A 16157-nucleotide genomic window follows, 5' to 3' on the forward strand; every position below is an offset into this window, starting at 1 on the left:
ACAGCAAAAATAGAAGATCACCACCAGCTGGAAGTTGCCCCCCCCCCCCCCCCCCCCCCCCACCTCCTCCCCCCCCCCCCCCCCCCCCCCCCCCCCCCCCCCCCAAGCCACACACTACTTTGACTCAGAAAATACATCACTGCTCCTTCATCATCACTGGGTCAAAATCCCAGAACTCCCTCCCTAACAGCATTGTGTGTATACCCACACCTCAAGGACTCAGCCTGCAAAGCCCACATCCCTTGAATGAATACATTAAAAAAAAACCCAGAGGGATACAAACTGATTCTCCCGTTAAGAAAACAGTTCAACATTCTGATCTTCTACAATAGAAACATCAATTTTCTGCTCATTCACCTGTTACATTCCCACTGCTGTGGTCTACATAGGGAGGGGATACTACATCACAAGTGAGAGCACCTTTTCCCCTAGGAACGGAACTACCACATCCCCAGCTTGCCACAAGCCAATCTGGGCAACATCCATCTGTTAAAATCCAGTGGAACTTCAGCACGTCCCCTTTGACACTCACCAACTTTTACCGATGCACCATAGAAAGCATCCTATCTGGATGTATCATGGCTTGGTACGGCAACTGCTCTGCCCAGGACCGCAAGAGACTGCAGAGAGTTGTGGACACAGCCCAGCGCATCACGGACACCAGCCTCCCCTCCTTGGACTCTGTCTTTACCTCTCGCTGCCTTGGTGAAGCAGTCAGCATAATCAAAGACCCCACCCACCCGGGTCATTCTCTCTTCTCTCCTCTTCCATCGGGTAGAAGATACAGGACCCTGAGGGCACGTACTACCAGGCTTAAGGACAACTTCTATCCCACTGTGATAAGACTATTGAACTGTTCCCTTATTTGATGAGATGGACTGACCTTACGATCTACCTTGTTGTGACCTTGCACCTTATTGCACTGCACTTTCTCTGTAGCTGTGACACTTTACTCTGTACTGTTACTGTTTTTACTTGTACTACATCAATGCACTCTGTACTAACCCAATGTAACTGCACGGTGTAATGAATTGACCTGTACGATCGGTATGCAAGACAAGTTTTTCACTGTACCTCAGTACAAGTGACAATAGTAAACCAATTCCAATCAGTAACTGCTGTAATTTGGTAGTTCTAGCTAAAGCAGATCTATTGTTGCAAAAACAGACTGGATTAAAATGACAGCCAACATCCAAGCCATTCCAACTGTCCAGATGAAACATTGAGCCAGTGAGTCCAGTGAGCCAGCTGATGCATTAGTGATACTTATTATAAATAGCCAGTGAGTACAGTAAATGCTTTTGTAAAAATACTTTGCAATTATTCAACAAGCCATTCATTCAACAAGGCATTCACTGCCTTTAGTATGTCTGCCACACAATCTACAAACTGCTGCTGCAGAAATTGGCCTTAAGGAGCTACAGAATTCCAGAGTCTTACTCTGTATATTGCTTTAAGATCATAAATCACAGCACAAATCAACCCCTTGATTACAATCCAGACATTGATGGGGCCAGGCCAGAGGGAAAAGATTGCATAATATGACCAGTTAGGAAGTTTATATTTACAGACCTTGAAAATACTCTGGCCTGGATCCCAGATGGAACCAAGCCGACCCTTCCAGGCCAGCTCGGGACAGAAAACACAACCCTCAGACAAGATAGGATTAGCAAGCAGGGGGTAGGGTCAGCTTACTCTAATGGGAGTCCTCTTCCTGACAATGCTTGGAGAACAGTCTCACTGTTGGTTATAACCACCACCCTGCTTTACCAGAGCGGCAAACACAGCAGCTCAAGGCAATACCCTGATCCAGGCCATCACCTGTGATTATTCATAATCCGAACTAGATACCACAAGGATGTCCACGTCCCCTGTTCCATGACAGGTATTGATGAATGTTTGATTGACAGCTGCTCTCATCTCCATCAGCATTGTTCCAAAACAACAGCGCCAATAGAAATGTCGCCTCAAGAAAATTAATACTAATGGCTTGAAGGACCCTACAAGATAACTCTCCTCAGACAGTTCCTCTCTGATGACCCCCAGCAAACGGAAGCCTCAGAATGCCCACAGCATCCTGACTGCCCTGAGGTACACCATAATCAACACGTGACAAAACTCTACTTCGCTACCAGAGAACACCAGGGCTGGTTTGCTGAGGAGATCCAGGAGCCAATTAAATTCAAGTACAAGGTACTCTTGCATTGAAGTTCCACCATACCGTAAAGGGAAAGAAACACCTCTACAGGCACTTTAAGGCTGGGATTCAGCAGAAAGTCTCTGATGCAAGGAAAAGATGGTGGGTGGAAAGAGTGCAGGAGGCTCAGCCACTTGCCGACAGCCATGGTACGTGTAGATTCTGCTGTACTGTCAAGACCATCAACAGCCCAAACACTCACGGCCCCGTCCCAATGAGAGCCAAGAACAGGAGTGAAATTCAAAGACAAAAAGGCAGTCAGCCCTCAGTACAAGGGACACTTCAAACTCCTCAGCTGTGACTGTCCTGGATGTGAGCACCTTTGATAGATCCCATACCATAGGCAAACAATTTGGAACCACCTCGCTGCCAACCCTGACCAACAAGAATTCAGGAAGAAGACAAATGTCAACATAAAAAAAAATACAGGTCCCAAATGAAGTCCCAAACTTGGTGGTGAGGAGCTTCAGTTACAAATTCACCATCTTACCCTCCATTGTCTGCAGAGAGGAGGGCCTCAGAGTCTGCAACCTTGACCATTTTCAGTAAAGGAAACTGGTATCTACAGAGGGATCTCTCCATTGTCTGACACAGGATAAAAACAGCTGGGATCCTCCTCAACAGCCTTCGCCCAGTGGCCGAAGAGGTGCTCCTTGAATCACTATGGATTCCATTCATCTGGAGAATCTTCACTACGAGAAATGACGAAGAGAAATGTAGGGAGCAGCATATTTGAGCTTATTTGATCTCACAAAAGTCACCATCAATGGAGAGGGACTGTGGAGAATCCTTCTCAAATTTGGCTGCCTTCAGAAATTCGTCATCTTTTGTCGGTTTCATGATGGCATGCAAGCTGTGATCTTAATCTGAAGACCAGAGAATGCACCTTGTATTAATATCCACAAACAAAGCTCCTCAACCAACCTGCCCCCCACTGCACAATATTGCCCTATAACAATAAAGGTGTATGACAAGACCCTAGAAAATGTGGTCCAATTCCCATACGTCAGCAGCCACCTCTCACCACATGACAACAATGAAGCTCTCAGTGCAGCAGCATAATTATTGGCAACTGAAAAAGTGTTTGAAGGTCAGAGCCTCTACCTCTGCAAAGCTTGCAGCAAACCATTCAGCAGTAATCTCTGCCCTCTTGTCCACTTCAGCTGCAAATACACATTTGTAAATTTATGCCATACAAAGAACAGCATATAAAATGATAATTAGTGACTTACTAATTTCAGCACATTATGCTCGAAATTATTCCATACCTGGCTTTGCCACACAGCACTTTCACCTCTGATTCTTTGATGAGTTCACAGCGCATCAGCTGCTCTATCTGATGGTCCAGGTCACTAGTATCAGCCATGGCAGCAGAGGAAACCAGGGGCTGGGAGGTGGTCTCCAAACAACAGCCTGAAATACAACAGGGACCACAGTGAAAAGTGAAGAAACTGCTTGCCTATCCAAAGAACTCCCAAATGATGCATTTAAAACAAAACTGGTAATCAAACCCTGAGGTTACATGAATCAGTCCACAACTGACAACTCCATTTATATAGCAACACACAAGCTCAACAGGTCTCAGTCAGGCAATCTTAAAATATGCTGAACCACCCAGAGATATTACTGCAGGTGACAAACAGTTTGATCAAAGGTAGGTCTTGGACAAATATTGGGGTTTAGGGGTGGAATTCCAGAGGCCAGGGCAGCCAAAGTTGGAACAAGTTCAGTAAATATCAGAAGGCCAGAAAGATGGGAGGAAAATACCCAAGACTCACAAAGCTGGAGAAAATTATCGAGGTGGAGAGGGATGTAAAGGTGGGTAATACAGTCGAAGTACCTGACACTTAAAACTAGCCACATAAAGACAGTGACAAGAGCAGGGTAGAGGCTGGATATCCTACATAAAAAAAAGTCTCACCACCTCAATACCAAACCTCTCCATCACCAACAGGGCACAAGTGAGCAGCATGGAGTTCCCTCCACCTGCTTGGACAAAAACAGCTCCAACAATTCAAGAAACTTGACACCATCCAGTACAACACCACCCGCCGTCACTCTACACACTCACTCCTTCCATCACTGCTGTACTGCAGTTACTCGCCAAGACTCCTTCCACAGCACCTCCCAAGCCTTCAATTCCTACCGCCTAAGAAGGGCTTCCACAGTGATCACCACCACCACCGGCAAAATAGTGAACCACTCACTCCAGCTGGACTCTGAAGGCACCTTCACCTGAGTGTACTGGCTGATAACGGCTCACCAAGAAGGGCAATTAGGGATAGACAACAAGTGCTGACTTTCCAAGCAATAGCCACATCCCGAAATTTGAAAGGATTGAGGGCCTGTGTTAGTAATAACAGAAGTAGCCGAGTTTTACAACACCTCCCATTTACAAAGACTACAAGACCAGCCAAAGAATACATTAAAGTAACTAAGTCCGCAAGCAAGAAATAGAGCTGAAGGTTTCATAAGCAGGTAAGCTGGCACTCAGGCTCTGTTGTGCGGTGTTTCAGAGATGGAAGTAGAAGCAATGAACTTCCAGCCACTGCTTTTGGGCAGTGTGCCTGTCACACATGGAAAACATTGCTCACAACAATGACAACAAGCCATAATAATATTTTCAATGTGTCAAAACAACCAAAAGCAATTCAGAGGATTACGAACACAGTTTGTAACAGAGTCACAAAGAGGCATTAGCACAGGTGAAAACTAAGGGGAAATTTAGGGAAAGGACCTCAAGTCAGGATGCTCAGCACATTGGAGAAAGAGAGAGAGTTCTGAGAGGTTGTAGGTCCAGAGAAGGGTAGAGACAAAGCCAAGGAAAGATATTAAAAGATCAAAATTTTAATACAATTAACTGCTGCCAGACAGGAAACCAATGAAATTGGTACAGGTGTGAAGAGGAGTCAGTGCTGCAAGATTATAGGCAGAGTTTTGGATGAGCTGAAGGGCATGGTGGGTTGGAGGCAAACCAGGGGAATTTTGGAATAATCAAGAATAGAAGAAAGCCAGAAGGGATTCAGTAGCAGGTGAAGTGAGGCAGGGACCAAGCCTGAAGGTTATGGAAGTGGAGTGGAGAGGAATGGGAGAAGCAGCTCAACTCTGGTTCATCTAGGATGACATGGTTACAGTCATGTTCAGCAACAAGACATGGAGGGGGATTCCAAATACAGATCCGATATGAAACACACACTCTTTCCTTTTAAGAACAGACCCCACTTGCCAGTGTCCAGAAAGCTTGCATACTAATGATTACTTCAACCAATGACTTGGGGTGGTGGTGGGGAAATAATGCAGCAGTGAAAGTACCAACAGTTGTAATGTAAAGAAACCAGGCTTGTGAACAAGTGCAGCACAGAGAGGTAAAGGCTTACTACAATCCTGTCAGCTTCTGTTTGAGTTTCTCCAAAAGCCAGACTGAAGAGACTACACAAAGTTGTAGGACATCAAAATCTGTAGAGGGGTGTTGGAACTAAAGTAGTAACACACAGAAAATAGAGTATTCAGGAGGATGAAAACAGCAACTTTGAAAGTGAATCAAGGCTGCTTTCCTCATCAGAGCAGTAACTAGTGTGGGAATAACTTCAGCTTTCAGGAACATCTTGGCAAGCCAAACTGATTGGTTGACCAAAACTACACCCAACTCCTGTTTGGCTTGCGATTGAATAATGTGTCAATTGAATCGTGAGGGGTACATTTTTTTTTACTGAGAGAGTGGTGGGTGCCTGGAATGCGTTGCTTGATAGGGTGGTGGAGGCAAACTCATTGGGGGGCTTTCAAGAAGGGCTTGGATGGGCACATGAATGAGAGGAAAATAGAGGGATATGGGCATTCTGTAGGTAGGAGAGAATAGCTATGTCGGCACAACATTGTGGGCCGAAGGGTGTGTTCTGTGCTATACCATTCCATGAATCTAATTTCAATCAAATTATGTTGCAGCCAATTCAAGCTAAGACACTGTCTTAATCATCCTCCTTGTCCAACAATAAATAACCATTAATTGGTCATTATGTTCACAATCTTACCCTTTGCCAATGGATCCTTGTGCTCGGAAACAGTGTGAAGCCAGTCACAAGCAAGTGTACTGCCAGTATCCTCCTAATCAGATGGCCCGCAGCTCCCACTACACAGCTGGCCACCAGCTCAGTCCACATTCCTGGCTCTACAACAATAAACTCATGAAGGCCACATGGAAGTTGGCTTGCGATTGTTGTTTTTTTAAAAAAAAGCAGCACTTGGGAATACTTGAGACTCTACTGTGCCACCAAGCTTCTGTAGAACCCAAGAAAAACTGTTCAACCTTCTGCAACTGCACTCTAGAACCAAGGGCACTCCAACCACAATAGGCGAGCTGCAGATGACACAGGAAAGACTGCAGATGATCGAAATCTGGAGCAACACACAAAAACTGCTGGAGAAACTCAGCAGGTCAGGCAGCATCTAAGGAGGGAAATAAACAGTTGATGTTTCAGGCCGAGACCCTTCATCAGGACTGGAAAGGAAGAGGGCAGAAGCTGGAATAAAAGGGTGGGGGGAGGAGCACAAACTGGTGGATTATAGGCCAGTGAGGGGGGTGTGTGCAAAAGGTAGGTGGGTGAGGGAGGGGGGACTGGGAATGATGTGAGAAGCTGGGAGGTGATAGATGGAAGAGGCAAAGGGTTGGAGAAGATGGAATGTGATTGGAGAGAGACACTCGTGTTCACATGTCCTCAGAGACAGAGCTCCTTGGCAGCACTCTCTGCAGAGGCACGAATGACACTCAGCCAGCTTAGCTACCAAGGCCACATTGTTCACATGCCCAGCCCCAGACTCTTGAAACAGACGTTCTGTTTCAAGCTGTTACAGGAACAGAGAGGCAGAGAGAGAAAAAAAATTGATGTTTTCAAAGCCTCCTTGGGGGAAAGAAAATGCAACATACCTACCGACTCCTGAAATCCCTTGCCCACGAACCACAAATGGAGTATTTAGGATGGTAGACAACCTCGAGGCATGCATCAAGAGCAGAGAAGCCCTGCACATGTGGCTGAAGGAGAACGCCACCTCTCAGACTACCCACCGGCTGCTACGTCAAGCACCTCTTGACTCATCTGTGGCGGAGTCTGCTGTTCCCATAAGGGCATCAATCACCTTAGAATCCAGAAAACTGGGCTGAATGCAAGTCAGCCCCGAGATCAAGGGACTGCTGAGGAACCACGTGAACACACAACATACCACTGAATGGCAGCTACCTCCCAAATGGAAAGGAGTTGCTCACTAACTCTACCAATTTAGTGCTCAGTACCCTTGCTATTGTTTAATTCCCTACTCTCATTTTCCTCACTTCAGCCAAACTTAAATCAACTTTGGGTTCCAAGGTACTGAGTACTTACGACTTTTTGGGGAAGAGTATACTACTTCTCCTATTCATGGTTTCACTGAACTCTGCTTAAAGGTGACCTCAACCGATTTTAGGCTGAAGCGCCTCTTGGTTCCCCCGCCAATAGAAAAAGTTTCTCTTCTGTGTCATGGAATACACGAGACATGAAAGTACTGTATGTTCAGCCAGCATTGCCTCTGCTGTTATGGCTACATGACAGCCCAGACACACAACCTTTAAAATGAGACCATTAACTGGGCATAACACCAGCTCCAGAAACATTATGTCCAAGCCATCAAGCCCAGTTAAAAGGCAGCAGCAAAACTTTCCCAAAACATTTGGTAGAGTTATAACAGAGGCAGACCCACCAGACCCACAGTTACACCACTATTCAGTGATATCATAGGTGATCTGTACCCCGATTCCTGACACCTGACTTGGCTCAATTCTTTTATTGCCCTCACATAGTACAGAATAGGAAACACCCCTTCAGCCCACATATCTGCACTGACCATGACCTTTCATTCTCCCTCGTCTCATGAATTACATTCCTCCAACTCCAGCAACATCTCCATGAATCACCTCCTCACCCTTCCGACTGCTGTCGGATCCTCTCTTTAGTGGGGTGACCAGAACACATACTCAGTACCTGTGTGCATGTTCAACTCCCTGCTTTTGTTTTCCCTGCCTCAGCCAGTAAAGACCAAGTCTAAATTAACCTTGAGTATTTACAAGCGGAGTACTATACATTTCCTACTCATGTTTTCTTGACCTCTGCTTAACAACAACCTACACTGATTTTAAGATTACAAGCCTCTGGACTCCCCCACCAACAGAAAGAGTTTTTCTTCTCAATTTAAACTCTTAAACTTCTATATTGGAAAGAAGACAAGTCTGGTTTGTGCAAGCACATCTATATCTGGCTCCTGGAGCCTAGGCAACCCTACAGGGAAATCAACACTGCACTCCTTCCAGAGCCAATGTATCCTAACGGCAGAGTGCCCAGAACAACACACGGTACTCCAGATCATTCTCTATTTTTTCGTGGGAAGCAAGCATCAGCAGGAAAAGCAGCTTTATTGGCAATCCACACATGGTAGTCTTAAACAGAGCGCTTCACCAGCAGTGTGTTGGAGAATTTGATCAGAAGGGAAGTCAGGCAGAAGTGCAAGAAAAATGCTGCCACTTTTCTCATCACTTGTGCCTTTAACATTTTGTCCAGTGGTTTGGTACTTCGGCTACTTTTAATAAAAATGTTTATGAAGCAAAATAAATATGGTCATGTCTGGACTTCAGAACATGGAGTTTGTGCACACGGAAAATGTCTTCAGCGGCTACCTCATCCCAAATCTCAGTGTCGAGTTAACAAGGTGGAATGCAAACTGAAGACAGAGGGAGGGGACGGAGCACCTCACAGGTCACGCAGGACCAGAGGGAACAGTGCAGATAGGATCCCACTTCTTACCTGCCCCTCAGTTTTACGCAGAACTGGTTGGCATACGAATAGTGCCCCCCTTCATTTGAAGGGGATTGTCCAGCCACGGGTAAAAGTTAATGGTCGTTTAAGGGTAGAGGGGGACAAAGTTGGGGGGGGGGGGTGTGGGGAGGGGGGGTGCAGTGGCAGATGGAATTTAATCCAGGTGAAAAATTCTTCCTCAGACCTCCTCTAATCCTGCTACTCCTCTGCCCCAAACTCACACCTTCTAGATGTAGATGCCTCATTTAAAGCACTTAAAAGCATTTAAATTATTTGAATTATAAAGTATTTTAAAAGGACTTTAATTGCTTCTTTCAAGTTATTTACTTCTGCTTGGTAGTTTAAATGTCTCTGACTATCAGATACATTTTAAAATGTGCAGAAGCCTTTGAAAGCAGTGAGCTGTTGGGGCATTCCAGGACAGGGCCTCAAGTCAGCTGCCCAAGAGCCTGCTACAACTCGCAGGACACCTCTGGGTGAGGAGGGTCTGCTTGCATGCATCCGGGACAGAGGAGATTGGGTTGGTAAGCAGACCGGCCTCAGTACAATCTGGCCCAGTATATAGAATCACAGAACATAGAACAGTACAGCACAATACAGGCCCTTTGGCCCACAATGTTGTGCCAACCTTTAAACCTTGCCTAAGACTATCTAAACCCTTCACCCCACATATCCCTCTATTTTAAATTCCTCCATATGTTTATCTAACAACCTCTTGAATCTGACCAATATACCTGCCTCCACCACCACCCCAGGCAGCGCATTCCATGCACCAACCACTCTCTGGGTAAAAAACCTTCCTCTGATATCTCCCTTGAACTTCCCACCCATTACTTTAAAGCCATGCCCTCTTGTTTTGAGCATTGGTGCCCTGTGAAAGAGGCACTGGCTGTCCACTCTATCTATTCCTCTTAATATTTTGTACACTTCTATCATGTCTCCTCTCATCCTCCTTCTCTCCAATGAGCAAAGCCCTAGCTCCCTTAGTCTCTCTTCATAATGCAATCTCTCTAAACCAGGCAGCATCCTGGTAAATCTCCCCTGCACCCTTTCCAACACTTCCACATCCTTCCTATAATGGGGCAACCAGAACTGGACACAGTACTCTAAGTGTGACCTAACCAGAGTTTTGTAGAGCTGCATCATTACCTCGCGGCTCTTAAACTTGATCCCACGACTTATGAAAACTAACATCCCATAAGCTTTCTTAACTACCCTATCCACCTGTGAGGCAACTTTCAGGGATCTCTGGATATGAACCTCCTGATCCCTCTGCTCCTCCACACTACCCAGAATCGTGCCATTAACTTTGTACTCCACCTTGGAGTTTGTCCTTCCAAAGTGTACCACCTCACACTTCTCCAGATTGAACTCCATCTGCCACTTCTCAGCCCAGCTCTGCATCCTATCAATGTCCCTCTGCAAGCTTCGACAATCCTCCACACGATCCACAACACCACCAACCTTTGTGTTGTCTGCAAACTTGCCAACCCACCCTTCTATCCCCTCATCCAAAATCACGAAAAGTAGAGGTCCCAGAATGATCCTTGTGGGACACCGCTAGTCACAGCCCTCCAATCTGAATGCACTCCCTCCACCACGACCCCCTGCTTTCTACAGGCAAGCCAATTCTGAATCCACACAGCCAAGCTTCCCTGGATCCCATGCCCTCTGACCTTCTGAAGAAGCCTACCACGTGGAACCTTGTCCAATTGAAAAAATTTGGGACAAGTACCAGATCATCCAGCAAACCACCCAGACACCTCCATTGTTATTCTTGTCCCACTAACCTCGTACTAAATGGAAACAAATTCAAAACTGGGCATCCACAAGCCACCAAACCGCAGATTCACCTCAATCTGCAACCCACTGCCATACATATTCCTCTGCCTGGTACAATTAGAATGTACGGAAGGGAGTGCCAGGAGCAGCACCTGGTGTGCCCAAAAATGAAGTGCCAACCTGGTGCAGCTACAACAAAGTGCTCGATATTAAAAGTGACACATAGAGGTATGTGTCCTCTCAAAGCTCATGGATGTTGGGGAAGTAAGGAAGCTCCAGAAATGTTTCTGTCGTCACTGATGGAGAACTACTGCGAGAGACAAGGCTGAAGTGCTTGCAGCCATCTTCAGACAGAGAGTGGATCATGCATTTGTGCCTCCTCTCAAAGGCCAACATCACAGAAACCAACCTTCAGCCAGCTCACCTCACAGGTTACCAGGAACAGCTGTGAATACACCAAGAGGAAACAAGCTCCAACAAATCTGGATCGCAATGAATCAGAAAATCTATGACATAGGAAGCCATTCAGCCCGTCATGTTAATATTGGTCAAAAAAATGTACTCCCCTGCATAACCCCACCTTCCAGCACCGGGATTATAGCCTTGCAGGAGTCAGCTCCAACTCCATGCCCAAGTACTGTTTAAATACTGCAAGGGTTTCAGCTTCTACAAGCTTTCAGGCAGCGAGTTCTGGGTGAAGACATTGTAACGCCCTTCAAATCCCCCTACAGGTTACTTTAAACCTGTGTACCCGAGCTTTTGACCCCTGCTCTAAGGGAAATGGAGTAAATAGGAGGGACCTTTCTAGGCCCCTCAATCAAGCCTCCTCAGAGCCAATGAACCTCAATCTTCCCACTTAACGACAATTTTACAGTCCCAACATCCTCCCGAATCTCCTCCGCGCTCTCTCCAGTAATAACAACAACTTTCATGTAATGTCGCAATAATCAAGCAACACTTGAGCTGTGTTCGAGTCAGTAGCCAATCCCTGCTCTTGTATTATATCTTGCGCTTATAATGACACAAGACACCGCCATTCAGCCCATCAGGTCTGTGCCAGCTTCCGGGGAGCAACCCCATTAGTTCCACTCCCTTTCTTTATCCTGACCTCTGTTGCTGTCCATGTGCAAACTCCACCAGAGGGCAGGATGGAACCCAGGTCCAACACAGCAGCACCAGCCATCTGCCACCATGCCACCCTACGGAATATGGAAATATATCCTGTATGCCTTGGTTTTAATGAAACAAGCTCAACCTGTCCACCAGAGTAAAGGACCTGTGGACGCACAATCCACGATTCCTCTGTTCCGTCACACCACGTGCTTCAGAACTAGCTGCACCTTTAGCCAAGCAGTTCCAGTTCCACCACATAACTGGCATTTAACGATGCAGAAAAACGCGGAGGACAGGACATCAGGACTGAGCGTATAGAGGGGAGAAAGCCAACAAAAAATGAGGAAGGGGAGGGGCACGAGAGGAAGGTGATTAGTGGTGACAACATGGGGGAGATGGAACTAGTGGGGGCAGTGGAAGGAGACACCCTCACCTCTTCATACTGGCCATCTCCCCTCTACTCTCAGCCCTGATACAGGGCCCTCAGCCCGAAACGTCCACCATCCCTCTGCCTCCACAGATGCTGCCTGACCTGCCGAGTTCCTCCAGCAGCTGGTTTTATGCTGCTAATGTATCTACACTGAATTAAGTGTGCAATCAATTATTAATTCATCTTCACATAAATATTTTTAAATTTATTTTTATGATTAAGTGCTACTTCTCAAGTTTAATTTCTGAATGCTTGCAAATGAGACATTAGAATCTTCCAACAGATTGGACCGGGGAGGTGGCTTAACCAGCTGTCAAAACCGAGCAGGATCTTGGTTGCTCCAGGTATTCTGCAGAAAGAACTGAAAGCTCAAAGGATTGAAAGAAAACCCCGAAGTGCCAGAATTTTTTGTCCTCAGGATTCCAATTTGAATCCAAAGCAAAACCAATTAGGTTAACCACAGCAGTGAAGGAAACAATGGCAAATCTAGTGGACAGTCACAGTGAATTCCTGCTGAAAACAAGGTTAAAACACAACTGCTCCCTCTGCTTGCTCAGTAACATTGACCAGGAACTCAACTGAACCACGCCTACAAAGCACATCCGAGGCAGAGTACCTGCTGTGAATGACTCACCTCCCAACACTACAAAGCCTTTCCACTAATAATCAAAAACCTCAACACTATTCAGAACACACTGCAGTGTGCATCACTGGCAAAATGCACTGCAATTACTTGCCCAACAACATCTCCCAAAACAGCAACCTCCAACTCCAAGGGCAGCAAGAACAGAACAACATTGCCACCTGCAGTTCTCCATGTTGCACACCATTCCACGATGGAAATACATCGCCAATGTTACGGGACCCAATTCCCAGGACTCACTTCCCAACAGCACCACACTCACCAGAAGGACTGCACCAGTTCAAGGTGGCAGCTCACCTCACCTTCTCAAGCAATTAGGTATGGCATTAAATACAACATATTTGGGCATTACTAGCATTTATCATTGCCGTGTATACTGTTTACTCCGGGAGCTTCGCACGAGCAAGGAATTTCATTACACCTGGTGTACATAACAATAAACTAATCCACAATAACAAAAAATAAAACAAATACACCAATCCCTTGCCTCCAAGTAAATGAAGCTTTTGCCCCAGAATTAAACCCATCAGGGTCCTCATCCCTCCCGCCGCCACTGACCACCCCCCACCACGTGCCCCCCCACCCCCTGCCCCACCACAGGCCTCCCATCACTAAGCCCTCCCGCCACTGGCCCCTCTGTCACTAAACCCTCCCCATACGACACAGGAGCGGAATTAGGCCATTCAGCCCACCAAGTCTGCTCCACCATTCAATCATGGCAGATTTATTTTTCCCTCTCAACCCGATTCTCCTGCCTTCTCCCCGTAACCTTTGACGGCCTTACTAATCAAGAACCTGTCAACCTCCGCTTTAAATACACCCAATGACTTGGCCTCCACAGCCGTCTGTGGCAACGAATTTCACAGATTCACCACCCTCTGGCTGAAGAAATTCCTCCTCATCTCTGTTCTAAAGGGACGTCCTTTAATTCTGAGGCTGTGCCCTTTGGTCCTAGACTCTCCTACTGATGGAAACATCCTCTCCACATCCACTCTAATCCAGGCCTTTCATTATTCAGTAGGCTTCAATGAGATCCCCCCTTCATCCTTTTAAACTCCAGTGAGTACAGGCCCAGAGCCATCAAATGCTCCTCATAGGTTAACCCTTTCAGCCCTGTATCATTCTTGTAAACCTCCTCTGGACGCTCCCCAACGCCAGCACATCCTTCCTCAGATATGGGGCCCAAAACTGCTCACATTACTCCAAATGTGGTCTGAACAACACCTTATAAAGCCTCAGCATTACATCCTTGCTTTTATATTCTCGTCCTCTCAAAATGAATGCTAACATTACATTTGCCTTCCTTACTACCGACTCAACCTGCAAGTCAACCTTCAGGGAATCGTGCACTAGGACTCCCAAGTCCTTTCGTACCTCCAATTTCTGAATTCACTACCCGTTTAGAAAACAGTCTGGGCCTTTATTCCTTCTACTCAAGTGCATGACCATCCACCCACAAGTAGCCCCTACAATTAACACCTCCCCCACCACCTGGAACCACCCCCCCCCCGGCCCCCAACCATTGTCCCCTCCACATCACCAACCCCTCCCACCAACCTCTCCCTGCCACCAACCCCAACCGTAAACCCCACCACCAACCCCTCCCACACCACCAACCCCTCCCACACCACCAACCCCAACCGTAAACCCCACCGACAACCCCTCCCACACCACCAACCCCCACCGATAACCCCACCACCAACCCCCACCACACCACCAACCCCCATTAACTGCACCACCACCAACCCCTCCCACACCACCAACCCCCACCGTTAACCCCACCACCACCAACCCACACCGTTTACCCCATCACCACCAACCCCTCTAACACCAACCCCCACCGTTAACCCTACCACCACCAACCCACACCGTTAGCCCCATCACCACCAACCCCCACCACACCACCAACCCCCATTAACTGCACCACCACCAACCCCTCCCACACCACCAACCCCCACCGTTAACCCCACCACCACCAACCCACACCGTTTACCCCATCACCACCAACCCCTCTGACACCAACCCCCACCGTTAACCCTACCACCACCAACCCACACTGTTAACCCCACCACCACCAACCCCCCCACCACCATTAACCCCCACAACCCCTCGCACACCAACCCCCACCATTAGCCCCTCCCCAAGCCCCCCCCCCGTTAACACCCGACCACGAACCTCTCCCCAACAATTAACTCCTCCCCCACCATTAACCCAACCATTAACCCCCAACTCACCACTAATCCCACCATTAACCCCTCCCCCACCATTAAACTCCTCCGTTAACCCAACCATTAACCCCTCCCTCACCACTAACCCCACCATTAACCCCCCACCCTCCACCGTTAACCCCCACCTTGCCGCCCCGCTCGCTGTGAACCTTCCCCCTCAGCACTAACCGGCTGCCCCGGGAGCGGGAGACCCGGCTTTACCTGAGGGAAGCGGAGAGCGGGCCCGCACTCTCGGTACCGGCCTGGGGAGCGGACGGCGCCTGCGCAACGCGCCACGCCGAGCACGTCGGGAAATGTAGTCCCCGCCGGAGCCGGAGCGCCAGATGAAGTTCCGGGTTAAACCGTCCGCCACCCCCGACCCAGCGCTCAGCCAGTTAAAGGGACCGCTGCCCCTCCGCACAATTACAGCCGGAATAAGCCGCCAGGGGAGCGGGCCCTTTAACTCCAGGTCACCCAGTGTGGGATTCAAGGCTCCAAACTGCAACACTGCGGGTCTCTGTGGGGTTACAGCCCTGTGGGGGGGCTCCCTCAGTGGAGCAGCCGGTGACGGGTGCGCCCCCTCAGTGGAGCAGCCGGTGAAGGGTGCTCTCCCTCGGTGGGGCGGCTGGGGGTGAAGGGTGCTCTCCCTCGGTGGGGCGGCTGGGGGTGAAGGGTGCTCTCCCTCGGTGGGGCGGCTGGGGGTGAAGGGTGCTCTTCCTCGGTGGGGCGGCTGGAGGGGAAGGGTGCGCTCCCTCGGTGGGGCGGCTGGAGGGAAAGGGTGCTCTCCCTCGGTGGGGCGGCTGGGGGTGAAGGGTGCTCTCCCTCGGTGGGGCGGCTGGAGGTGAAGGGTGCTCTCCCTCGGTGGGGCGGCTGGGGGTGAAGGGTGCTCTCCCTCGGTGGGGCGGCTGGAGGTGAAGGGTGCTCTCCCTCGGTGGGGCGGCTGGAGGTG

The 16157-nt window shown here is 48.3% G+C and overlaps 1 protein-coding gene across 1 annotated transcript in view; it reads right to left on the reverse strand.

Moving 5' to 3' along the window:
* The window catches only part of LOC127579341 (serine/threonine-protein phosphatase 4 catalytic subunit), a 37399-nt gene extending 21910 nt beyond the window's left edge, over window positions 1-15489 (reverse strand). The window contains exons 1-2 of the mRNA XM_052032073.1: window positions 15431-15489; window positions 3466-3610 (exon numbers count right to left, since the gene is read on the reverse strand). Of these exons, the coding sequence (XP_051888033.1) occupies window positions 3466-3563 (98 nt within the window). The 5' untranslated portion in view covers window positions 3564-3610; window positions 15431-15489. The remainder of the gene's footprint in view (window positions 1-3465; window positions 3611-15430) is intronic.
* Window positions 15490-16157: the final 668 nt, after the last annotated feature.

The sequence above is a fragment of the Pristis pectinata genome, chromosome 17, assembly GCF_009764475.1.
Source record: "Pristis pectinata isolate sPriPec2 chromosome 17, sPriPec2.1.pri, whole genome shotgun sequence".
Taxonomy (NCBI): domain Eukaryota; kingdom Metazoa; phylum Chordata; class Chondrichthyes; order Rhinopristiformes; family Pristidae; genus Pristis; species Pristis pectinata.